The sequence below is a fragment of the Prunus mume genome, linkage group LG8 (genome assembly GCF_029339155.1).
Source record: "Prunus mume cultivar Tortuosa linkage group LG8, ASM2933915v1, whole genome shotgun sequence".
Lineage (NCBI taxonomy): Eukaryota > Viridiplantae > Streptophyta > Magnoliopsida > Rosales > Rosaceae > Prunus > Prunus mume.
In genome coordinates, this window is record NC_142705.1 from 10567641 (window position 1) to 10593646 (window position 26006).

The 26006-nt window shown below is 38.1% G+C and overlaps 7 protein-coding genes across 22 annotated transcripts; 2 read left to right on the top strand and 5 right to left on the bottom strand.

Annotated features, from left to right (window-relative positions):
* The first annotated feature begins 951 nt into the window (after positions 1 to 951).
* On the top strand, positions 952 to 2773 carry LOC107881802 (F-box/LRR-repeat protein At3g58900-like). The gene is made up of 3 exons (XM_016796596.2): positions 952 to 1980; positions 2169 to 2351; positions 2510 to 2773. Exons 1-3 carry the CDS (start codon positions 952 to 954, stop codon positions 2765 to 2767), a joined length of 1470 nt encoding a protein of 489 aa, XP_016652082.1. The 3' UTR covers positions 2768 to 2773.
* Positions 2774 to 3069: 296 nt separating this feature from the next.
* ABCB29 (ABC2 homolog 12) lies at positions 3070 to 7362 on the bottom strand. Its single transcript, XM_008245314.3, is given in 11 exon segments — positions 3070 to 3356; positions 3542 to 3671; positions 3815 to 4002; positions 4523 to 4608; positions 4787 to 5003; positions 5423 to 5506; positions 5874 to 6140; positions 6289 to 6396; positions 6504 to 6590; positions 6688 to 7025; positions 7028 to 7362. Coding segments are annotated over 11 exon segments (1935 nt in total). The 5' UTR covers positions 7302 to 7362; the 3' UTR covers positions 3070 to 3200.
* Positions 7363 to 8632: 1270 nt separating this feature from the next.
* Positions 8633 to 9905, bottom strand: LOC103341766 (uncharacterized). Its single transcript, XM_008245313.3, has 2 exons — positions 9679 to 9905; positions 8633 to 9052 (listed from the first exon to the last, which is right to left on the bottom strand). The coding sequence occupies exons 1-2, from the start codon at positions 9823 to 9825 to the stop codon at positions 8903 to 8905; spliced, it is 297 nt and encodes a 98-aa protein (XP_008243535.1). The 5' UTR covers positions 9826 to 9905; the 3' UTR covers positions 8633 to 8902.
* Positions 9906 to 10366: 461 nt separating this feature from the next.
* On the bottom strand, positions 10367 to 15037 carry CPSRP54 (chloroplast signal recognition particle 54 kDa subunit). The gene is made up of 15 exons (XM_008245312.2): positions 14772 to 15037; positions 14516 to 14651; positions 14309 to 14376; positions 14131 to 14232; positions 13855 to 14007; positions 13657 to 13734; positions 13429 to 13554; positions 13207 to 13309; positions 12642 to 12742; positions 11842 to 11979; positions 11595 to 11738; positions 11291 to 11366; positions 11091 to 11176; positions 10830 to 10955; positions 10367 to 10681 (listed from the first exon to the last, which is right to left on the bottom strand). Exons 1-15 carry the CDS (start codon positions 14952 to 14954, stop codon positions 10577 to 10579), a joined length of 1725 nt encoding a protein of 574 aa, XP_008243534.2. The 5' UTR covers positions 14955 to 15037; the 3' UTR covers positions 10367 to 10576.
* A 153-nt stretch (positions 15038 to 15190) lies between these two features.
* On the top strand, positions 15191 to 17565 carry LOC103341763 (Pentatricopeptide repeat (PPR) superfamily protein). Of its 2 annotated transcripts, XM_089042163.1 has the most exons (2): positions 15191 to 16908; positions 17004 to 17565. In XM_089042163.1, exons 1-2 carry the CDS (start codon positions 15217 to 15219, stop codon positions 17022 to 17024), a joined length of 1713 nt encoding a protein of 570 aa, XP_088898289.1. In that variant the 5' UTR covers positions 15191 to 15216; the 3' UTR covers positions 17025 to 17565. The 2 variants fall into 2 exon arrangements, with proteins under 2 accessions (XP_088898289.1, XP_008243533.2); XM_008245311.3 differs by having other exon boundaries at positions 15191 to 17565.
* Positions 17566 to 17644: 79 nt separating this feature from the next.
* LOC103341762 (4'-phosphopantetheinyl transferase superfamily) lies at positions 17645 to 20436 on the bottom strand. 15 transcript variants are annotated; one of them, XM_089042176.1, is made up of 9 exons: positions 20289 to 20436; positions 19982 to 20077; positions 19711 to 19888; positions 19553 to 19615; positions 19314 to 19415; positions 19032 to 19187; positions 18491 to 18610; positions 18072 to 18198; positions 17645 to 17959 (listed from the first exon to the last, which is right to left on the bottom strand). In XM_089042176.1, exons 2-9 carry the CDS (start codon positions 20056 to 20058, stop codon positions 17940 to 17942), a joined length of 843 nt encoding a protein of 280 aa, XP_088898302.1. In that variant the 5' UTR covers positions 20059 to 20077; positions 20289 to 20436; the 3' UTR covers positions 17645 to 17939. The 15 variants fall into 15 exon arrangements, 14 of the variants coding, with proteins under 14 accessions (XP_088898302.1, XP_088898300.1, XP_088898297.1 ...); XM_089042174.1 differs by having other exon boundaries at positions 19711 to 19906; XM_089042171.1 differs by having other exon boundaries at positions 19982 to 20104.
* A 1161-nt stretch (positions 20437 to 21597) lies between these two features.
* LOC103341761 (rho GTPase-activating protein 5-like) lies at positions 21598 to 26006 on the bottom strand. Its single transcript, XM_008245309.3, has 5 exons — positions 24980 to 26006; positions 23769 to 23889; positions 23436 to 23555; positions 23013 to 23243; positions 21598 to 22446 (listed from the first exon to the last, which is right to left on the bottom strand). Exons 1-5 carry the CDS (start codon positions 25102 to 25104, stop codon positions 21823 to 21825), a joined length of 1221 nt encoding a protein of 406 aa, XP_008243531.2. The 5' UTR covers positions 25105 to 26006; the 3' UTR covers positions 21598 to 21822.

The following is a 26006-nucleotide window of genomic DNA, read 5'->3' on the forward strand; positions in this document are numbered from 1 at the left end:
CTACTTTAATAATTTATGCCCAAGCATACTCTTGAATTCAATTAATGTAGTGTTTGTTATTTTAGTATTTTCAATATAGGTTTCTTCAAAAACAGGTGAAGAAAGTCTATGTATTTATTATTTTAAAAGAAAAAGTTCATGTTTTTAGCATTTTTAATGTAGGTTTTGTTCTTCCACGGTAAAATAAATGTTTTGAAGAGGCGAGGTTAAATTGTCAATTTTAAAGAGAGGGAAATGGGTTGCAGCTTTGGTGACTAAATTTGACAAGTCTGTGGAAGAGAGTTTTGCTAATGTGGCTCGTCCATTTTAGCATTCCAGTTGTTGGAGATGCTCTTACTATAATCCGCGAGTCAAAACATGGTTGGGTAATGGGTTTATAAGAGCACACACGTGTTATAACATGAGTTGGTAACATCACGTGATGTTGTCACACTCTCACCGAAAGTTTACTCTAAAGGTAGTCAAGAGCTTTCCTAAAACAAACGACGCTCTGACAGATTCTCGATAAGAATTTTAAATTTTAAATTTCAAATTTCAAAATTTTGGGGTTACAAAAGTATGAATTTTTACTATTTCTTACACTAAACCCACATCAGGAACCCTAAAAGACCCAAACCCCAGTTATTGTGCACAGCCCCAAATGATCAAAATTAGGGTTTTCAGCTCTGTCTGAATGGACTGGCAATCCATCACCTTCCCGTAGTCTGGACCAAGGAAGATGCATTCCAATTTTCTGATGTCTATACATGAATGGTATGTGCCCCTATCAAGGCTACTCTGAGTTTATTTGGGTTCATTTCTTAATTTCTTTTGGTTCAGTGTATAGATGTATATACTACAAAATTAAATATAAGTATAATTGATGATTTAGCATTCAATCCGGTAACTCTACAATTTCCCTTGTAGCTAGACTGAAACCAACATCTCTTACAAAAGCAAAAAAGACACCCAATGGAACACAAGAGCAAGCTAATGGCAACTGCAAGTAGGCCAGGTCAAGCACGAATGCATGCTAAGAGCAGAAGGGTAGACATATTTAGTCATCTTCCTGACGAAGTTGCCCTTCGCATTCTTTGCCGCCTTTCTATAAAAGACCTCACTCGTTTCGGCTGTGTGTCAAAAAGATGTAGACAACTCTACCTGTTGTCTCCAGTATTGCATTTTGATGAATTTCCCAGGGCAAATACATTGACGTGTGGTAAAAGGCTGAAATTGATGAACTGTTTGGATAGGTATTTGGTTCACCGTGGGGATAATAAGATAATGAAGTTTAGTGTTTGTTGGGCTCGCCATCGATTACCTGCTGATGAGGCCACGCAATGCTTCTGTGATGAGTATTATAGAATCATGACATGGATCCACAATGCAGTAAGGTGTAAAGTGCAAGTTCTTGATCTTGAGATCTCTATGTTTGAGGACATGGCATTTCCATCTTGTGTCTTTCCTTGTGAATCTTTGGTGCATCTATCGTTGGACATGAAGTGTAGGATTGAAGTGCCCTCCACTTTTTCCTCTAATCTCCAGTACTTGGACTTGAGCAAGGTTATTATAGTAGATGAGGGGTTCTTCAAATGGATCTCGTGTTCTTGCAAAGTCATTAAGGAGTTAAACCTTCACCAAGTTTATGGGCCAAAAAATGTCACCATCGAAAGCTGGTCTCTGGAATCATTTTCTCTTGAGTGTCACAAGCTGATTGACATCTGCCACCTCAACATCTCCGGTGAGAAACTTGAAGAAATATTCATAGACTGGAAATTTGCTACCCCTAATGATAAATCATTAAGTATTTTTGCCCCGAATCTCGAAAAGTTTTATTGGTTCGGGAATTTTGTGCGCAACCCAAGTCTGGGAAACCCTGGATGTTTAAAAGAAGTGGGGATTTTTCTGGATCCTGAAGCAGATGACTATAAGTATGTATTTGATGATGTTTACACTTCATCCGAGGTTAACTTTCTTAATCTAAATGAAGAGACCATTAAGGTAAAGTGAACCCTTCATACATTTCATTATTGTTTTAAAAATTATGGATGCCATTGCCTTTACATTAAGAAAATTGCGGTAGCTAGATTGAAAACTCTTCTTCTTTTTTTTTTTTTTTTAGTTTTTGTTCAATAGAATTGAAAAGTAAATTGTGAAGCATGATGTTGTGTGCCTTTATAACATTGCAGGCTCTGTTTAGGGATGGATCCATGCCGGCTCCATTTGAAAATATTCGCCATTTGCGTGTTCATATTAGGAGCTTTATTAATGACCTAGTACCAGCAATGGTCTTTCTTTTTTCTGGACTGCATAACTTGTATACCTTATACATGAAGTCTAGCCCGCCTTTAGTCGAGCCCGAATCTAATAATGTAAGTTAAGACTTAAAAGTGGATGTTGTTTCTCAGTCTCTCTCTTACGCTTAGTTTTGTCATTTTAATCAAGACCTTGTTAAAGCAATTGGACTCTATATTTTGGTAGTTCTTAACTTATTTTTGTTGGAAATTTCAATGTCTTCTTGCTTTTTCAGGCATCTGGGTTTGTTATGGGACACTGGAGCATGCAAAACCTTGCTTTTATTAAACAGCTGAAGGAGGTTACGATAGAGCTTTCGCATGGATCTAATGGAGTTGAGTTTGCAATGTATATGCTTGCGCATGCTCAGAATTTGGAGAAGATGGTCATAATTCATTTGCCGAAGCAATATGTTAGGAGGAAGATAAAGAAAAGCAAGAATATTTCGAAGGCAAAAATTGTTTTCAAGGAAAGAAATAGAGATCTGGTTTGATCTTTTCCAGAATTTGTGTTATGTTGTGTGTGTTATAATATCAAAGTCTTAGGATGTTGGGATTTCTATTGAATGAGAGTAATGCACCTTTTGCGAGTTGTTGGTTGTCTAAATTTTATCTTATGTGCTTGTTGTCAGTATTAGTATGAAGACTAGCACCGCTATCTTTGATTTGGTTTAGTGTTTATACTAACATAATTGATGTTTTGGTTTCTTAATTTTCCTTGCCTTGTAGTATGGATTAATGACCAATTTCTCTTAAAAGCTCAAGTAAATGGCTACTACCAGTGGTGAAGGTGAAGTAGGTTGTAATGAGAGTAACTTTTCATATCTAGGTTATTTTGGTACAATTTTGATAAAAACAAAAACAAATTCACTCTCTGTGAACAAAAACAAAAACAAATCCACACTCTATTTATCTACATGTATGCCGCTACTGTTTGCCATCGCAATCACATGACGAGCCCCATGCCATATGCTGACCACCCAAAAGACTCGAGCGGGTTACCTCTTCTAGTTTTCCGGCATCTAAACGGAACACTCGTTTAGCCATCAGAATTGTTTCCAACTGATGAGCAATCACCAGGACCTGTTAATAAGCACAATATCTGATTCATTTAGACACTCGACATAATTTTGCAAGTGAAAAATGTAAAAGATATTTTTCACAAACCAAGCCAAGATCTGATTCATTAAAATGTATTCATTCAAGATCTAGATAAAAGATTGTACTGTAGTGGGCAAACCAACCAGATAGGACGTGCTCATCCTTACCGTGTGATTTTCCATCAAGCGCTGGACAGCTTGTCTAACTAACAACTCAGACCTGCTATCTAAAGCAGAAGTAGCTTCATCCAAAATCAATATAGAAGAATTCTGATAGAGTGCCCTTGCAATAGCTAGTCTGTATTAGAGGAGAGCAAACAGAGAAGTTGATTAGCAAACTTAACATGTAGGAAATCACCATATGCAACATGAGTTTTTCTTTTCCCAGGCTGGACCTAACAATCATACTAAATACCAATGTTAGGCTCAGGGATGCTTCACCTTTGCTTCTGACCTCCACTCAAACTTGAGCCTCTTGGTCCTATGTTGGTTTTGTATCCATCTGGGAGATTTCTGATAAATTCATCTGCATTTGCAGTTCGTGCTGCATCCTCTACCATTTCCATGTTAATTTTTGCCAACAGATCCCTGTACCCAATATTTTCAGCAACAGTTCCTGAAAAAAGTGTCTAATACATACAAAGTTACCAAGATAATATTATGATTTGGACAACAACAACAAAATATTATAAAAGATTTATTAAAAATAAAGAAAGAAACTGTATTTCCAGAGTCATGGGTCTCATCTTTCAGACATTTTAATTATCTAGTGTTCACATCATACCCTTAAAATAAACTCTCAAGTCTTAACCATACGCCCATGTTATTATACAAAAGAATAGCCTCCTAAACTTCATAACATTTTCAAGTAGTCTTTGGAGTGCAAAATACAGTCCAATACTAGTTGAACTTACCAATTTATCATTTTGCAATCTCGTGCATAAACAATAGTATATGTAACACATATAGAGCAGATCAAACAACTCCAAATTCAAATAGCACAAACAACCTGAGGTAACTGGCAAACTTTATATGCGCATGGAAGTAGAGTTAAAGTTTTGTGTTTTAGCGCATGTAGTAAAATTTTATTATTTCTTTTTCAGAAAAAAGAAATAGAAATACCAAAAGATATAATCATACGTCACTCACTATATCCTGGGAAACCAGGCCAACATGTCTCCTCAAACTTTTTAACTTCACGCTCTGGATGTTGTGGTTATCAAAAAGTATACAACCTGTAAAAATGAGAAAATCCAATAAGCAGCCTCAACAAAAAAATTCATATTCCAAAATTGAACAACAAAGAGTTGAGAAATTTTGCAGAATTCCCTTGGGCTTTAGAGGTAAGAGGTGGGAGTGGGATAGTGGTTTCCCTGGTTTTGGAAAAAGCTATATCTTTATTGAAGAGCTCACCAGATAAAGGATCATAAAGCCGAAGAAGTAGTTTTACAAGGGTTGTCTTTCCTCCTCCAGAGGGCCCGACAACAGCAACTGTCTCTCCAGCTTTAATATGCAGATTCAATCCATTCAAAATATAAGCCATATTGTCCCCGTATTTAAATGATACATCACAAAATTTGACCTCTCCTGTAACTTGGTCTAAATCAACAGCATCCAGTTTCTCCTTTATCTGTGTTCAAGAATAAATTGATAGATGCCAAAGCAACATGAATAATAACTACATTGAATGATCACAACACTGAGTTATAATAAAGTAGCATGAAGCATCTTGTCAAAGGCACAAAAGAATGATTAGTATAATTATACCCAATGAGCATTATTATTGATTGCACTATGCTGACCTCAAAACTAAATAATGTAGAACTAAATTTGGCTTCCTCTGTTCAGAAATTTATTAGCAACCATCCTATTCTCTCTTTTAAGTAACTCCTTTTACTTCACAAAGATTAACTCAAAATTAAATAATGTAGAACTAAATTTTACAAAGAAATATATATGTATGTGTGTGTGCGCGCATTAAGGATTGAAATACAGAGACCAATATACCATAATTTAGCACTGATTTCTTCTATTCAGGGAAAAAAATACCATTGGTTTGAACCTAGTAAGTTCAAACAAGCGTTCAATAGCCGGTTCTCCTTGCTTCAACTCATTGTATGCTTTTCCAACACCCTGCGTGATTCTTTACATTCAGATTGATAACTTAAGATAGCTCCTCAATAGCTGACAATAATAATAACACACAGAATGATTAGCAAATACACTTCAGACACCTACTGGAATAAGTTATTGAGAGACTGCTGAAACTATTTTCATCTCATAAATAGCACAAAGCAGAGTAAGTAGGTAGTATACTAGTATCTACTGAATTTCAAGAAGGTGAGGTCAAGGTCATTAAATAATGCTCCGAAATACTGAGAAACCTAAAAAGGCAACTTCCAGTTATACACTAACCATGTTAAGAAAATCTATCAAATATGACAAAAACCCACAAACAAAGTTAAGAAGGGTAGAGGTTCTTCATATCACAGAATATTACCTGAATTGGCTCAATCAGAAAAATCAATGCTGTTACAAATGAAGCCATGACACCGCTGTCGAAAGAACTCCTAGAAAACACCAGTGAACCAGCACACAACATAAACAACACTCCAAAATATATAATCTGTACGATCTGAGGAATAAGCGCCTTCATTTTCTTCTTTTCCAAATGTGCAGAGAGGTCATCGTGAGCAAGCTTCCTAAACCTAGCATACTCACACAATTCTGCATTGCTTGCTTTCACAAAAAGAATTGCTGGGAGGACCTATAGGACAATAACATATGAGAAATAAACACAATCAGCCAGCTTATGACAAAGAAAGTCCAGCAAAATGTTAACGCGAGACACAGAGTGGATCACTCATTGGAAAGATACAATAGAGAGGGCAGGTAAATTGAGACATAACATATACCTCATTGAGATAAGCAGAGAGAGCAGCAATGCTAAGATGGGCCTTGTTAGAAATCTTACGGAGTTTACCGCCAAGTCTGATGATGATAAGAGCCATACATGGAATCACCTACCCATAAACCAAAACACAAAACACAATAAGACACACCCTCAACCAAGTCCAAGAGCATAATCAGTAGCTTTAGGTGCACAAAAGATAAAGCATAACTTCCTCACCACAGCTGAAATCAAAGATAGCAAAGGGCTGATAGCCAACATCTGAGCAGCCATAGCTAACAGCTGCAAAGCACTAGGCACAGTGGTCTGCCATTCACAAACCCAATCAAAACAACATAATCAATCAACACACTAACAGTCGCTCTGGCAACACAATCAATCAAAACTTGAAGGCTTTAATCACATTGAGAAGAGCAAACACTGTATCAGCGATATCAGCGGCCTCAGCAGTGATCCTATAGGCAACATCTCCGCTCGAAACACCGCCATAACCTTCGAAGAACTCTAAGTCCCTCTCCAGAACCTTCTCGAACACAGCAGCCCGAACCCGATACACAGCGTTCAAAGCCGCGTCCCAGAGAAACGCTTGCTGCCAATACACAGCAACAAGCCTCGCAAGGACCAATACCCCCACGGCCAAGCCCTCATTTTTCAATGTGATGGAGTCCAAATTTTCGATAAAGGTGGAGAATTTGCCGATTTTGGGTACGGTTTTGGAGAGAGAGTAGACAGAGACGAGCTGCAGAGCCAACCTAAGAGGATTGGCTTGTGTTGGGAGAGAATGTAGGGTTTGAGAGAAGTGAGAGAATGGAAAGTCCGAGAAAAAGGGAGGTCGTTTTGGGGTTTTGGAGTGGCGGGAAGAAGAGAGGGGACGTTGGTGGAATTATGGGATTTGTGGAGGGAGGGTTTCAGAGAAAGTTTAGGTTTTGGGAGAGTGGGAAAGGGGTGCAGGGGCTTGTGTTTGAGGTAGAGGGAGCGCGGTGGAGATGGAGGAGCGTTCAGAGAAATCGGAGACATTTTTGGGCATTTTTCTTTTCCTCTGGAAAATGATTGGTTTCAGAGTTTCATTTTCAGCTTCAAACTTAACAACAGTACAGAATAGTAACTGTGATTAAATTATAAAAGTAATGATATAAAAAAAAAATCAGTGTTTGACTAATAAAATAGAGATTTTCTATTTAAACTCCATACTCTCTTTGCCCCATCTTCAGTTCCTCAACTTTTAATTTAAATTTTCACAATTTCTAAAACCCGTTATCTTCCCAAATTATCCTTAAATAAACCCCAAGTTGAAAAAATAAAAAATAAAAAGTCTTTCTATTTAAACCCCACTATCTTCCTATTACAAACTATAGAAAAAAAGCATATATCTAAACTAAATAGTGGGGGAAAAGATGAAGAAGGCCCTTATTTTTTGAGAAGAAGATGAAGGTCCTAGACTAAATAAAGATTTCTAAATTAGAAATTAAATAAGGAGATATTTATTTGCATTGTAGATAAAAAAGTGCAATAATCATCTACTATTTACTTACACAACGGTACAATAATCTTCTACTGTTTACAAATTTAAAGTGCATATGTTTCGTACCACAAAATGAATATTTTGAAGTGGAATATTCTTGTCTCTTATGCAGGCAAGAAGGTCACCAAAACCTTGAGAGCCCAAATAGATGGGGAAAAAATAGAAAAAGGAAAAATACAAAATTGCCTGCAAAAATCAGCCCTCATATGCATAACCCCAAAGAAACAAAAATAAACTAACTCCATGACATAACTCTTAATAAAATCGTTGCAATAATTTAGACACAAAGCATACCTTTCTTTCCAATAAAGGGTTTAGGATTTAAGGTTTAGGGTTAAGTACCCATATTTTTACTACGCTAGAGGATTTTGTATTTTTCTAAAACTTAATATAAAAGTGGTGGGATGTGTGGGGGTGTGTGTATAGATGTATTAGGTTTAAGTATTAAGTTGAATGACCTTTTTTTATCTTTTTACACAATAATAAAACTTACAGCTTAATGATTTAAATATTGGGGTGAACAAAGAGAAGTGTGAGGTTTAAATAGAAAATCTTAATAAAATATTACATGGTGAGTTTTATGTGAATAGGTTAAAGGTTGTGGGCAAAATTGTTTTGTTAATGAAGTTTAGGTTCAGGGAACACTATGAATCTCTATAGTGTAATTAAAGAGTGGGAATGTTATCACATGATTAAAAGTGATGAACAAAATTATTCTCGGAACGAAATGATAGGATATTAGTAGTGAGATTCACACCAATCAACGATTATTAGCTACCAATGCATAACACTAGTACCAATCTTGTGATTATGGCCCAAACCAGAATAGAGGAAACTGAAATTTATTCAATCTTAGAAACGCAACAAAAGGAACATTGTATTAGATTACATGTTTCCTTACAGAATTCATACATGTATCGTTGACAGAGAAGAGGGCATTGTTCACCAAAATCTACATCAAATTCATCAGAAGCAGTATTTCCATGTGGGCATGCATGACATTACAAAAGGAGAAGGAAAAACTTAAAAACAACAGAAGCAAATGAGGGAAGGGGGTGCAAAATTTGGCATTGCTTCTATTGTCTGGCTGCTGAGTTCATTTCTCTCTCAATTTCTTGGTTATGGCAAAAATTGCCCCTGCCAGAGCCACGATCACCGCCGAGACTATAACGCTTTTCTTGAGAGTCTGGATTGCATCTTTCTTCTCCTGGTCCTTTTTCTTCTTATCTTCAGCCTCTATTTGTTCCTGTAAAATAGGCATTGCAACATTCTTAGTAACACTACAGTGCTGGTGCATGTATGAGAGGCACATAAGAACAACAGGCTTTCAAGCATTTTCATGAAATTCCATTGTTAAAATGTTTACATTAGCTTGGGAAACATTGTTAAGAGGTTCTCTAGGATTCAATGGTTTTTCATGGTATCTATAGGATTCAATGGTTTCTTTTACATGGTATCAGAGCTCCGGTCCGGTTCCATAAGATCCTCGAATCAACCTTCAATCCCCATATCCCATTTCATCTTAGGGTAGCGATTTTCAGTCTTACTTTGTAAACGTGCACTCTTCCCCCTTACTTTCATGTCTTCTTTTTCTGATCTTCGTATCTACGCAATATTAAAGCATTTTGCCTTTCCCTCCCCTGCTTCATCTTAGGGTAGCTATTTTCACACCCCCCTTATTTTTTATGTTTTTCACATCTTTGTATCCATATGTAATAGCTCAAGTATTAGACAAAACAAATTCAAACATTTTACTTCCATCCCATGCTGGTTTAGAAGTGATATACTTGCTTTTCAGCGCCATGAAATATGTATTCAAGTTTTATATAGACAAATCAAGACAGGGTTAGAGTTGAAGAAAAAAAATATCACCTTAATCTCCTTGGAGGTAGCTACTAGAGATGGCCCACTGTCTTCTTCAAAATTCTTGTTCTTGCCTGGATTCAATTCTAAATCCACATTAGCAGCAGGAAATTTCGAATCTCCGGTGTCTGCGTCTGTTTGCTTTGGGCTTGCCATTTTTCTGCAGAGGGAAAACTTCCTTTAAGTTTCAAAGGTAGAGTTTTTGCTTTCTTTGCTTCTCTTTCCAAAGGAGGGAGATAGAGAGATATCAGAAACAAAAAGAGGAGAGAGAGAAATTGTAAGGCTGGGGCACGTGTCAGTACTTTTTTTCATTGGTAAGCACGTGTCAGTACCTTTGCTATTGGTAAACACGTGTCAGCATTTAAGTGCCTTGTTTTGTCCTCAACTGCCCGACAAAACCTTCGGTGACTCATTCTAGGCCTATCCATATTTAGAGGGTGAGGGACAAGTCTACATCTCACTATTGAAGCTTGTGCCTGTTGCTTAATAGGATATGTCGGGAAATACATCCCAAAACCCTCGGACCCAAAAACAAATTAAGAACCAATTTCTCTAATATCTAGATTTGGAATTAAGTTTGTGTTAATGCATTATGGACTCCACATACATTAATAGCCGATCTGGGTGATGAACCATAGCATAATCGCCAAGATTTAAGAATTATGAAAAAGTAGCTACAATAAGGCAATGGTTGGACTGGTCTCCAGGAATGATGCATGAATTTCTCATTAATACAAAAATAGACTGCGTACAGAAAAGTGAATATACAATGTGCTTGATACACTGACTATTGCAGGAGCATCAACTTCACAAAGTTAAACTTGTGTAGTTGTACCCCAAGATATCTAACAATAACATATCTAGAGTATGCAACTCATTGACCTGAAATCCCCCTTGCTGTCATCACTCAGTTCCCGCCCCCGAAACCACGAGGACTGGGCCGAGATGCCGAGCCAACAAACTGCCTCTTTGAATCAGTTCGTCGTTTCCGTCTTGCAGTCCCAGGAGGAGCCTGATAAGAGAATCCAAACCGTAAAACATTGATAAACAAGCATCTCCCAAGCAAAGTTTATAACAATTGGAAAAACTAAAAAGCAGGGACATAGTTCATTAGCATGCATATAGATTACAGAGCAGAAGCTGAATGGAAAATATGGCACCTTTTGTTCATTTTTTAGGGATTCCTCAAGATTGTTCAGTGCAGGAATAGATCCCCCTTCCATTACACCCATTAGATTCTTCATTCGAACTCGCATTTGGAAGAGTTGAGCAACAAGTTGGCTCACCTAATATTCACATCATTAAGGGCATATGGTTAAATGTAGCAGCTAATTTTATATTATTACTCAACATATAAAACCCTTCTTTTCAGGGAAGCTAATACAAGGACAACATGTCAAACATAGATAGCCACTTCAAACCTGCTGCTCTGTTTTCCCAGACTCTTGAGCAATTCTTTTTCTCCTGGTGACAGATTCTGCCAACAACTCTGGCTGCTCCTTTTCCTCTGTGATCAAAGATGAAAATCAGAAAGCTAAATATAACCCACAGTGCACCACGAAGCAACTTTAAAGTATCATCACTAAATGGCAGATTCAATCAATAAAAAAGAACAAGAGACCAGGGGTCATTGCTTCAATCATTGCTTCCATTATCTTCAAACTCTTCTCTGCTTCTCGAATTTGTGCTGGAGTAACCTGTTCATTAAGTAAATGAGAAAGTTCAAAGAATTAAATACAACCGAAAAAAGGAACTTGCTGGATCTCAACAACTATCAAATTTTCAGGTTCATAAGTAAACATAGAGAATGGTCACCACAAGAGCGGTTCTAAAAACACCCCTTCAAGGTATGCCACAACAGACATAAAAGCCAAAGAACCTATCAGAAGAATAATGCAGGAAAATGGGAAAACAAACTTTCATACCTTCCCCATACCAGGGATCATTCCAAGAACACGAGTCATAGAACCCATGCGTGCAACAGCACGAGTTTGCTTTAAGAAATCATTGAAGTCAAACTTTGCACTCATTATCTTCTTTTGCAATTCTTCAGCATCTTCTTGGCGCATCTATATTGACAACTCAATTATAACTATGTTCAATATAAATATTTAGGGAATCTATAGTGAAAATTACAAACCAAAAAACAAAAAAGAAAGAAAAAGAACTTACAACTTCTTGTGCCTTCTCCACAAATGAGAGAACGTCTCCCATTCCTAATATGCGTCCTGCCATACGATCTGGGTAAAATGGTTCAAGGTCCTCCATCCGCTCTCCTCGCCCGACAAGTTTGATTGGCTTTCCTGATACCTGTCATTAACTCATTATTAGGAAAACAATTACAGAAAAATATTTCCGGTAGCTTAACTATTTTAGCAAGAAGAGATACTTCAACAGTTAACAAAACTCCTTATGAAAAAGAATTGCCATCAAGAAACATCAAATGACTCTAGTCATACTATCTTCAACAGTAACTCAATAATTGCCACCAAGAAAGAAACCCACAATGAGCCAATGACTGCAGTAATACTATCTCCCATCACTCAAATTTACAAAACAACTCCAAAAGACATCTCCATCTTGATCAAAGGATCTGAACAACCTCCACTGGAGCCACTTTATGATGGCATGTCAAAACACAACATTATGTACTCTGAATGCTAAAGAGGAATGCACATATTATATCTTGTTAAAATATTGTTACACTCCACGAACAATATTGAAAATAAAATTCATGACAAATTATACAAAACTAAATATCATAAGTGATTCTTCCTCTAGAGAGAGTTAACTATCTCTTCTCTTGAGATTAGAGTTAATTTTCTCAACTCTTGAGATTTTCAAATCATGATTCTGCTATACCATAAATCAATTACTCTTAGTATTGCATTCCCCTGATATTTAATGATGAAGAAATGGGGCAGAACAAACGAGATTACTATGACAAATAAGTAATGCAACAACAGCCAAACCTCTTTAACACTCAAAGCTGCTCCACCTCTGGAATCCCCATCTAGCTTTGTTAAAATAGCTCCAGTAATCCCAATCTCTAAGTTGAATGTTGTGACTAAAGCTGCAAAACTCAAAGAAGATAGTCAGCCTATTTCTAGAAGTATTCATAATTCTCTTTGTGACATGGTTATATTACACTTTCTGAACATCAATAACTGGAATTGTGCTGGTTGTGTATTTGAAGTTTTGAATGCACGAAGATCATCAAATGGGATGCAAATTGTTAACAATATGGTTCAAATCAACGAATGTGGCTGCAAAACTCATAATTTAATTTGGATAGGTGTGAATTTTTATTTTTATTTTAATCTCAAATATTAAGTTCAATTAATTGCCTATGTGGAACTATTATGTGTACATGATATTGCAGATAGATCATACACAGTAACACGTGCTAATTTTGCTTCTATATCCAATTTTGCAGCAATAACGGAAGAAAGGAAAAGAAGATAGAATATGCATAATTTGGGTGATTAAACTTTAGAGTATTAAAAACTCAAAAAATTGAATGATAAGTCTGAACACCTGCAGCTTCTTGGCCAGTCATTGCATCCACAACAAGCAAAACTTCTATGGGGTTCAATACCCGCTTAACTTCTTTCAACTCATCCATCATTCCTTTGTCTATCTGTTAAATAAAAGAAACCAAAACAAAAAGAAACCCCAGCCAAAAGTTAATCCAACCAGTAGACTTTCGCAAGACATCATATCAGAATTACCTAATAATCACATGTGTAGAAGAATTACCTGAAGCCTTCCAGCAGTATCCATTATTACTACATCTATGTTCTTCTTTTTGGCCTCTGCTAAACCTTGCCTAGCTATTTCTGAGGGTTTAGTGTCAGTCCCTGCTGTGTATACTGGCACCTTTACCTGTTACAAGCTATGAATTTAACATAAGAATGAACACATACCAAAAATAAAAATAAAATGAAAATGTAATCGGCCACTTTGTTGACAACGAAAATTCAATACCTGGTCACCTAAAATAACAAGTTGGTCAATGGCAGCAGGTCTGTATACATCACCAGCAATCAGCATAGAACTCTTCCCCTGTGATTGGTGTATGTCATGGGGTCAGAAAAAGGAAAATAGAAACAAAAAAGTAAACTACATATAGCTCCAATGCATATATTAATGAACAAGGAATGAGGAATGCTTGTGGAAATGCACCTGTTTCTTAAGGTAATAAGCCAATTTTGCACATACGGTTGTCTTCCCGACTCCTTGTAAACCAGCCAATAAAATAACAGTGGGGGCAGATTTTGCAAAAACAAGTTCAGACACCTCTCCGCCCATCAGTTTCACTAGCTCATCATTCACAATCTGAAAGAAGCACCAACTGAGTATCATAATTCATTAGAAGTCAACACTCAACAGAGACTACCTAGCTTTCCACTGAAGCGAGCAAGAGAATTCTATCTTCGTATAGCGTGAGAAACTAGTGACCTTGACCAATTGCTGATCTGGTTTCACTCCTCGAGTAACCCCAACACCAACAGCCTGATCACTGACAGCTTGCACAAACCTTCTTACAACAGGAAGGCTCACCTATTAACACAGCAGGAAAATGTAAATAAACCACCTTGCCTTACACATAGAAATTAAAATCCAAAAGACCACTCACATCTGCTTCCAAAAGAGCCCTCCTTATTTCTCTCATAGGCTCCACAATATTCTCCTTGGTCAAAACCTCTGCAGCACAAAATACAGCAATCAATGTGAGCATACTATGGAATTTCAAATGCTTCCAAAAAAACTAATAAAAATCCCCACTTGATACTAGACAATTTGATTAAAACATAGAAGAAGAAAAAGGGAAAAGAAGCAAAACCTTCCCCTTTAAGCTTGTTCCAAGCCGATTCGAGGCCACTTGTCAATTGACCAAACATTTCAGCTCTCACAATGCCCCGCAACTCTTTTCTCGTAATAGTCACTTGCTTGGAATTCACCCAACTCCATATCTCTCTCTATCAACAATTTTGACCAAAAGTATGAAACATTCAGTGCTATATTTAAATTCTTTTCCTACGTTTTCTTGGGAACCAAACAGAAAAGAAAGCGAAACCCCTTTGAGGCTTTGAACTTACAGTGAACAAGTTTCGAGAAGTGAGCCAGGCAGGAGTGCGTGAAGCAGTCCAAGAAGAGCCCAGCTTAGCAGTCGAGCTCCTCGCCGCGTACTTCGAATCGTAGAAGCCTCTGTTCGTGGACACAGAATGCGACGTCGTTGAGAAATGGCGGGAAACAACGGTCGAGAAATGTACGGCCTCCATCGCCGTTAAGATATTTCTTTTCCAGTTTTCCGGACCAAAGCTGATGCTTGCTCTATCCAGGCCTATTATCCGCTTGTCTGGTTTGCTTAGGTGCTTCGCGTACCACCGCATTATCATAGACCCTCCAAATTCACGGAACAAATTTAAATTTGCCCTCCAATTACAGCGGTAACTCCCGCGAGGGAGTTTTCGGTAATTTCTTATTTCGATTTTGTAGCAAAACGCACCGTCTCTCCCTCTACCGCCATGACCACCACCCACAATGGCCCAACCCGGTACTCCATGGAACACTCGCTTACGAGAGCTATCGAAGCAATGTCTGTTCTTCGAAGCCCTCACTGTTTACCGCCAAATGCTCCACCATGGCCACTCACCTAACGCTTTCACTTTCCCCTTCGCTCTCAAATCCTGCGCAGCCCTCTCGCTTCCTTTGGCCGGTTCCCTGCTCCATTGCCACGTCGTCAAAACCGGCTGCGAGCCCGAACCATTTGTGCAAACTTCATTAATTTCTATGTACTGTAAGTGTTGCTTGGTCGACGATGCACGTAGGGTGTTCGATGAAAATCCCCACTCGAGAAAGCTAACTGTGTGCTACAATGCTTTGATATCTGGGCACACTTCAAATTCGAAATTTTCTGATGCGGTTTCGTTGTTTCGTCAAATGAGGGCGGCGGGTGTGGAGGTTAATTCGGTTACGATGTTAGGTTTGGTTCCGGGGTGCGCGGCTCCGGTGCACCTGGGTCTCGGGATGTGCCTTCATGGTTGTAGTGTTAAGTGTGGCTTTGACATTGATTTGTCTGTGACGAATTGTTTGCTGACAATGTACGTGAAGTGTGGGTCTTTTGATCATGCGAGGAAGCTGTTTGATGCAATGCCTGAGAAGGGTTTGATTACTTGGAATGCGATGATTTCTGGGTACGCGCAGAATGGGCTTGCTACTCATGTCTTGAACTTGTACAAGGAGATGGAATCTTGTGGTGTTAGTCCTGACCCCGTGACACTAGTTGGGGTTCTTTCGTCTTGTACTCACATTGGTGCACACGGTGTTGGACGGGAGGTAGAACGACGGATAGAGTCTTGTGGATTTGGTTCCAACCCGTATTTGAACAATGCTCTGGTTAATATGTATGCTAGGTGTGGTAATTTGGTGAAGGCTCATGCTATTTTCGATGCCATGCCTGAGAAAAGCTTAGTTTCGTGGACAGCAATTATAGGTGGGTATGGGCTGCATGGACATGGAGAGATTGCATCGGAGCTCTTTAATAAAATGATTATGACTGGAATTAGACCAGACAAAGCAGTGTTTGTGACCATTTTGTCTGCCTGTAGCCATGCAGGATTGATGGATAAGGGGCTAGAGTATTTCGCTGCAATGGAGAAAAGATGTGGGTTGCAGCCTGGTCCAGAGCATTACTCTTGCATGGTAGATCTTTTAGGCCGCGCAGGTCGACTCCAGGAAGCCAAGGAACTAATTGAGTCAATGCCGGTAAAGCCTGATGGTGCAGTATGGGGTGCCCTCTTGGGTGCTTCTAAAATACATAAAAATGTAGAGATAGCAGAGTTAGCTTTTGAACATGTCATTGAGCTTGAACCAACCAATATTGGTTACTATGTGTTGTTGTCGAATATATACTCCGATGCAAAGAATCTAGAGGGGGTTCTAAAGGTTCGAGTTATGATGAGGGAGAGGAAGCTCAAGAAGGAGCCAGGGTGTAGCTATGTTGAATGTAAAGGAAGAGTCCATGTTTTCTTGGCTGGGGATAAAACCCACTGTCAGGCAGAAGAAATATACAAAATGTTGGAAGAATTAGAAACTTTAGTGAAGGAACCTGGTCGAGGAAGAAACGAAGAACAACTCATCGGTGCTAATGTTCACAGTGAAAAATTGGCAGTTGCATTTGCGCTCTTAAACACCGGACCGGGGACCGAGATCGTAGTGATAAAGAACTTGAGGGTATGTGGTGACTGTCACTTGTTTATAAAGTTGGTTAGCAAGATTGTGGATCGCCAGTTTGTTGTCAGAGATGCAACTCGTTTTCATCATTTCAGGAATGGAGTCTGTTCTTGTAAAGACTATTGGTGATACCCCTTCACAGCTGTCTCTGAATCAACAAGCTTTGGTTAAAAAGTTATTCCAAACTGTTCCCAGCATGCTTCTGATTGTGCATTGCGTCCAGATTGGTTCAAGTTTCCAAAAGTTTGAATTGGAAAGGAGATCTTGGGTTCAAAATCTTGAGATAGCTTCAAGGTCCGTCGTTACGTATTGGATTTTTGGTTATTGAAGACACAATGCAAAGGACAAGGGTTACAAGTTTCCTGCAAGTGATGAGCAAAATCCATTTTATATCCCTATCCCAATTTAATGTGTTCATGGATTTTCTGTGTAACAATACATTGGTTCAAAGTACAATAAAGAGAATCACTGGCAAGGTTACTTTCATGCCATACTAGTGGGGCAAGACATAGTTAAACGTTTCTAGGTGATTCTTTTATAAGAAGCCCGAAAAATCATGTCATTAGGGTAGAATATTACTCTTCAATGAGGAGAAAAAGATTTTTTTTTGTAATTTGCAGACTTAAAATAACTTATATTTCATACTTTCAGAGTTGCTAGAGGCAACACTAACCCTCAGTTTGTACAGATATCTGTTTTATGAATGTTGTCAGTAAATAATCTTCCAAGTGGTCAATTAAAAATAAAGTAAATTATTTAAATTTCTGAAAAAAAAAATATTGGTTTCCAACATTCAAAGTTACAAACAATGGAGAAGGGCCATGAGGGCACTGTTTAGAGAAAGAATTTTGCCTTTCAATGGGTTAAATATGACATGATTGGAATTTTCAGTTTCGGACATAAGTTCCAATTGAATAATAGAATTACTTATAAAAACTACTAACAATTCAATCCGCCTATTGGTAAAACCGCATCAGTTCCTGTAACACATTCATCTTCAACAAATGGAATCGTTCTCCGCACTGTCAATTTCATGGGGCATTTCCTTTCTCTGCAAGTGGTTTAATATAAATTGTGATTTTTTCTTTTCCCACTACTTTCATTTTAATCCAGAGTAATAATCTTTGATTAAATAGAAGAAAAAAGAAAGATAAGACTCTCACCTCCAACGGCTTTATGTTTTTCCATGCAAATGGCAGCATAATGAGAGCCAGCCAACTCTAGAAGCGAAAATTGCCAATTGGTTGTGAGGTTCATGGGACCAAGAGACTCAACACTTATTTCAGATATCTAACAACAACAACAAAATCAGAGGCTCAAACATCTTTTAAAAATGTAAATTGTATATTACGAGTTATGGTCAATATTTTAGACCAGAAGTAATTTTTGCATAAGCAATAGTATACCATAATATCTCTACACCATGGCTCATAATGCCTGCTCATAATCTTTGTAGCCAAGGGAATAGCATGCTAAACAGCTATGTTCAATTGTGGACTCTATATCACATGAATTATGAGTTTGATACCTAGGAAGCCTCCACATGTTGCAATAAAATTTCTGTTTTCCATCTCTGACATACCTCAGAATCTATGTCCCCAGAAAGATGAAGGCCTCTCTTAGCTGCATCCCTCACTCGAATGGTAAAGGTCTTAAACGGTGCAGAAGAGAAGCCCTTCCCCAATGCTTTCACATATGCCTCCTGGAAATGAGATCCATGGCAATAAGAAAAAGCTTGAGAAAAACATAACCTACACGTAACTCTCAAAATTCAATTAAGAGGAGTTATGCATTTTTAGTATATTCTTGAGTTCGCATTGAAGTTTATTGATACTTATTTTCAAATGTTTTTTATTAATCATCCCCACTACTTCTACTTTGCATATGATACCTATAAGTGCTTTCAAGAGTTTCTTTCCCTTGTCTAATCTCTAGGGAATTTTTTTTGGACAACTATACAAACAAAAGCTTATTGCAAGCATTAACAGTGTAATGCTAACAGATTACACAACTACCCATGTATACCCAGCAGAATGTACCATTTTAATCAAGTAAAAGAAAATGTGTGCAACTCTGAAAAATAGAAGTTGATGCATTATCATTGTTCAAGCAGTTTCACAGACCTTGAGAGTCCATAATTTTATAAACTGTTGACGCTGAATTTCAATGTCCGAAATAGAAGTTAAATGTTCCACTTCATGAGAAGAAAAGTACCGTCGAGCAAAAGCTAAGATATGGTTCTTCAACTTCCGTTGCTTATCTTCCACATCTATACCAATCTAAAATAATTAGAGGAAATCTCGTAAGTTCAACAATTTTTTACATATATACTCATAGACACTCTAATATAATCCAAAGACTAAATCCAAAATATCCGTGGCCCCTTGAATACTCGCAATACTTACTGGTGAATCCACAGTTACTCCACAAGCTATCAAGGTAGACGTGTGTGAGATGTTGAAATGCAGTGGTGGTGGCTGCCAGTCATCTGCAATTTGCCACTCTACCTAGAATAAGAAGATTAAAATGTGGAAAAGAAAAAAAAAATACCCAAAAAACACAATGGTAAGAAAAATCAACCAAGTAAATGGAGCATAGAAACAATTTTCTCGAGACATCAATGGGTAAGAAAAAAGAAGCATACCTCAGGCTTCCCATGATTGTTCTTTTTAAACTTTAAGGATCTTGGATCTACTCGATGGTTTGTCTGATCTAGTATGAAACAGCAATGTTTAGAACATTCACAATAACCACATAAACAACATGAGTTGTCATTTTTTAAAGCAAAATGAGAGGACCTACATATCTAGAGATGGTAGTCCGAACCAATGCCCGGGCAAGCAAGGCTCTTTTCTTGAGCTCCTCTCCACGCATACCCAAAACATTGTCTTTCTCAGACGGTGACAAAAGCTCAGAGTACCGATTCAAAAGGCTTTCACTCTTCACCTCCTCAGGTAAAACATACCACAAATGACTTTCCCTACAAAACCCATCATTTCTAAGAAGGAAATCTTTCATTTTAATTAAACAAAGCAGTCAATGGTATTGAATAATTTGTGTGGTAAATACATACATTCGAGATGGAGGTTGCACTGGTAGCAGAGGTGAATGAGCAGAGCAAAAATTGCTTTGGAGGCCATGAATATTCATTCTCAAAAACGCTCTGCGTCTGAACAAAATCATGCATACTACCAATCTGTGACACTCTAACCAAATTTGGGTCATGGACAGAATCACGATTTTAATATGAACAGACTGAAAAACAAAGCAAAATAAAAACTGGGTTACCTCTCAAGCAAGCAGTGAACTTTCCTGGTCTATACGAGCAAAAGAAGAATTGCTTTGAGAATTGAGAGAAAGAAGAAACGAGGAGAGAGTACCTTGGATTCTTTGAAAATGTTGTGAGGCTGCTTATTAAACAACGAACTTGCTCCGACGGCTCCGACGACGAAAGCAAAGACGGAGAAGGTGGAAAAGTTCGGAACTTTGGAGGTTGGGTTTTGGGCTCGGCGGGCTTTATGACACAAAATATGGAGCTGGGCTATCTTGAACCCAAGTCACCTCCAGCTTTTACTTTGTGAGTTACAATGGATGCACACGTGGCAATTACGTGCCAAACACATAAGCACAGAAGTGGGCCCACTATGCCACATAAGAAGAATTAACAGAGTTTTTTACGGAGATGACGGAATAGAGTAAAATGAGACACCAAGTTGGATTTTAGAGGGTAAAGTGAGTCATTTTGAATTTCAGAGAGCAAAATAAGACTGAGATAGAGTTTCAAGGGGCAAATCAATAATTAAGCCTTAAATGAATATGTAAACCCCAATTTTTATTTTTTTCCCTTTTACAAGTGGAGATTAGGAGAGCCGTAAGTTGAATGCTTAAGCACAAGAGCAAGAGTGAATGCTCTTAACCACCTAAGAGCATCTCCAACCAAAATGCCAATTCAACGTGGCAAGTTTTAACCCAAGAAAAAGACATTTTAAGTCTTCCAACCATGATGCCAAATCCTAGTTGGATTGACATCCTTCAATTTTGCTATCAAAATTGACGTCAAGATGTTGAGATGTCTTTTTATTTTTTATTATTATTTCAATGTTTCCATGTATAGTTCTTAACTCTATTTAATATTTTACTCTTAAATATCGGGCCCACCTGCCTTTAAAAATAATAAAATAAAATGTATATTTGACATCTTGGTTGGATAAAGAGTTTTACAATATGTCAAATTACCACATCAGCCATCAAATTTAAATTTGATGTTTGGTATTTGACATCTCCCTTGTAGATGCTTTAAGGTACCAAATCTCTTGCACCTCACAAATTTTAAAAATCATTCACGGATTGAAAATAAGATGTTACTGGCCCTAAAAAGTCATCATGCGTTCCTTAAAAATCATTCACGGATTGTAACTTACGTTTATTTTTGTCAAGCATTGTAATTTGCAGGGGATGTTCCTTAAAAATCATTCACGGATTGTAACTTATGTTTATTTTTGTCAAGCATTGTAATTTGCAGGGGATGTAGTCAATAAATGTGGGATATGCACCGGTATTCAATAGAGCTGGATGAGCAGACAAATTTTTGAGCTCCGGAGAGGCATTGTAGTTCTATGATTATTTGATTCATTGAAATGATAAACATTTCCATGATATGCTTATTTTCTTTGTTAGTGAAACAAGGAATTTTCAACCACTTTCAATCTCTACTTGAAAAACAGAACATGTTAGAATGGGTTAGGGAAATGTCCAAGACAAGGTTAAGAAATTTCATCCACACACAAACTTAAAGCACACATGAGATCATACAGACAGACACATACACAATATTTCCACATGGGAGACAGAAACATGTTTGGGGCATGTTTGTTTCACCACTCCCCAACACCCAAAAACAGCCCCAAACACTCTTCAACGCCAACCTTCAGCCAGCTCTGTCCTCGAATTAATGCGGCTAAGAATTCCAGTTCTCTTGCTCTTGTCTGCAGGCCCAGCAGTCTGAATCATTAGCTGCTCGTTAACCTTCTTGGATCCCTTCTTCAGATTCGAACCGCTTGATTGACCTGTTTTGCTCTTCCAAATGTTGGGTTGAGCCTCTCTACCTGCACCTGTTGAACCATCTTCTTGGAGCCCATTTGTCAAAGAGTTAACTTGGGATACAACCTCACATGGACAATTATCAGCCAGAAACCAATTTCCTCCAGGAATGATATTCTTGATAGAAGATAGGAAAGTTTGAGATCCAGTTCCAGTTGCAGAGTCATCTTGTGCAGAATGAGCCGGGCTTTCTAAATCGGGTTCTTCACCAACAAATACATTCTCCTCTTCATTTTCCTTGTTAGCCTCCTTGTTGGCCTCTTTGAGATATGGTTGAAAAGTACTTTGGTGCCCATCCTCATCAGTAGGCTCTAGGCGGGGGACAGGGGCTGTTTCTACCATAGACTCTTCTCTTTCTCTTAGTGTCTTGACAATAAGAGTCTTGAGGAAATTCATCACTTGGACAGCATACATCAATGCGGTCAAAGGATCTACCATCTGCGATAAATAGAAGTTACAGAAACTGTTACTAAACCTACCTTGACCACAAGTGGTCGCCTTAAACATATGAAAACATACTAAAGAAAGGAAACCCCTCGACATTGGACAGGACTATAACATCAGACCCTAAATGGAAACTGAAAAAAGATATTGGACGCAGAGATTAATAACATTGTGTAGTTATCAGATTAATGAAGGTTTTTCCTAGGTGTGATTCATGACAAGACTCATATCCAGTCTTAGAACATATTAAGGATGTAATAGAAAAACCAACGGTTGGAATAAAATCTCCCTCAAATTATCACCTCTTCTTATTCCTTTCTGATTAATTATCTATACCTTCAAGCTTTCAAGATGACAATTGGGAGGAATAATGAGCTTCCGCCTTTAAAGCTGAATGCATGGATGACATGAGTATGATATTTGAGCTAGCCAATTGAGTCCTACCCAAGTATAGAACGTCTCGGTGTGGTGATGTCACTAATAATGAAAACTATGCATGAAAGTAGGTTTTTTGGCCTTCCTTTTCTTCAAATTTTAGACAGAGTATACTTTTCACTCACTTGAGTCATGTTTGGTGCAAACACCATCGCAATATTGCGGGCATTCATCTTGTTGAAGTGTTCCATTTGTGCAACATCAGCCATTAGATTTACTGCCCAATCCAATAGTGCGGCTTCTGTTGGGGGGAGGAGCCTAACAAGTTGAGCACACTCCTCTTCCGACTGGGACTGCATTACCTGCTCTGGCGTGAGAGAGTCCAACACACCAGTTGGTAGTTCTCTAAACCAAGCCTGAGAAGCAATAGGACATTAAACGTCAAAACTCATGTTAACAAATGAAAGTGCTCAATGATGAGATCATCGTCAGTTGATTGGGGGAGGGGGGAATAGAGCATTTACAACCGATGAACCAGAACCATTGAGTTCGGACAATGGATGGCATATAAATATCAGACTAAAATGAGCAAATGGTAACTGCCTTACCTTAATAAGACCCGCCAAACAGTGCACGTCAATGCCCTCTGGTATTACTCCCCTATTCAATTGGTCCCTAACATACTCCTCCTGACTGTTCTCGGCATTAATTCTGAAGATTCCTTCTGCCTGCATGTATGAGTGAACTTCAGTTTTTTTAAAGGTAGTTTGAATTATACCAAAATGCACAAACTTGTACATGTTAAGCTGCATGCGACAATGAAATCTCAAACTTTTGTACTTTATAAATTATGTCGAACCCTCCGAGACAACGTAGTTTTCCAGTTACACTCTACCCTGGACATGGCAGACGAAAGGAAGAAAAGGAAAATGGTGATATACCTGAAGACCACCTTGTGCATACAAATGTCTCTGCATCAAAATGAGTATAGTGGGGACACTGTTTCCTCTGGCATCAAATGAAAGCTGCATAGACTCCGTTGAAACCCCAAAAACATTTGCACTGCAGATGAAATCAATGTCAATACAAACCTCGAAAATGATTTTAAAATTAAAAAGTATGCAGCAGATTACAAGGATCAATAAAGAACATAGGTATATCCATTCCCAATTTTCTCTACATTAAGTATCATGCCAAATCAACTCAAAAAGTCACATAAACAGGCACAAACATGTAAAAATTGTTGAGTCCAAAGATTATTGCAGGCCTTAGTTGGAAAAAAAGAATACATATTATCTTCTCATCTAACTTGAGCAGCACAAAGCTCCAACTCAGTAACTCATAACAATTTGAAACATCTTTTAAAAATATGCATACCAACCAACAATTTCTAAGTACTAGAAGAAGAAAAAACAACACCAGAGAAAAATGAAGCACATTCATTCACTCATAGCATCAAGAAAAGTAATCAAATCTGACAGAATTGAATCATGATGAAAATTCTAGACCAGACATATATTACAAGGTACACAGAAAATTGGCATCCACTGTATCCCTCTTGATGCTTATAGGAGGACACCAAATTATTTTGGCTAAGATTATTGATGGAATAAAGTAGAATAATTGGTGAACTTTTTGTGAAAGAAAAACTTGCTCCAGAGAAGAATCAAGTCCACCAAATGCCCAGCAAGGAAAAGCAAAATAATGCATGTGACAACACAGAACAAAGATAAAAGCAAGTTCCAGCAAGGCATATAAGAACAAAATGCCTCTGAATGCGGGTTCCCAATCATTGAATGCAGCTTCAATACAATCCAGAAAACACCTTAGATAGCTTTATCAGCTATCCGACCAAATGAAACCCTAACACGGGATTTTCGAGACAAATTCAAAAAAAAGCCACCTTTATCAAGAATAATGCAAACCAATCGATATATGCAACCATGACAAAATTTTCAAGAAGGATGAAGCTTACCCATATAATAGAAACCCAGAACAGAAGAAATTCAAAGAATAGCATGATCTAACCAATTATCAGAAACCCATAACGCAATTCTAAAAATGAAAAAGAGAGAACTTTTAACCCCTTTCAATCAAAACAGAATTATACATGAAACGAAATAAAAAAGACCAAAATCTGTAATTGACCGACCTAGCACTTGGAGCCCTCCTGGGAACCTCGGGTTCAAGCTCAGAAGGCAAACCAAGAAAGCCATTGAAGCGATCAAAGGTGACATGGGCAACATGCCTGACATTTGAAGGCCAACCAATCTCCATAGAAGACAGCTTTCCTCTACCAGTATCAGTGCTAGTAGTACTACTACAACCCCCAATCAAAGACCTCCTGAAAGCCAGTCACCAAAAGTGTCAAGAGCGAAAGTTGATCTCCTTCTCTGTCCCTTTCTTTCCTTTTCCTTTCTTCTTCTTCTTCTTCTTCTTCCTCTCCTTCTTCCTCTTCCTCTTCTCTTCTTCTTCTTCTTCCTCTTCCTCTGAGCCCAAATAGCCTTGGAGACTGTCTTCTATTGTGGGACTGTTAATAAGGGCATGTGGGTATGGCCCATCATTGGGTGTAGGTGGAGCACATGGTGTGGAAGAGCTTGAGGGTGAAGGGAAGTGAGATGGGGATGGCGATTGGAGCACCTCAGTCATGTTTTGGACCCAAATGGCAAATTTGGGGAGGGAAAAATAAACAGTCTTTTTTGTTTATCTTGCTAATTTATTGCGATTTTGACTATATTTGGGACTATGAAAGACCAATCCTTTGGATTGTGAATGTTGAGTGGAGTTGGATTCAAGGAAAGGTTTTGGAGGTTGAGACGTGACTGTCATCACTTTTCTTCATTTTCCCTCTTTTTTTTAATATCTGTCTTTCCCTCTCTCTCTTGGCTGGCTTTGATACTCAATGGGTTGAAGAAGCAAGAGAGAGATAGAGAGAGAGGGAGTGGTAGGTTGAGATGGGGATGGAGGCGTATGAGTAGAGAGAGAAGAGAAAATAATAAGAGAAGAGAAGAGGGCCTGTTTAATTGTTTATTGTAGACCTCTAGAGAGATTTTACATGAATACAGAGGGAAAAAGAGGAGGTGGGTGGTGGTTGTTTCCACTTCACAGCAAAGTCATCCAATATATATCTGATTTTTGTAAAGGAATGGAGCTGGTGTTGCTTTGCTTTGCTCTACTCA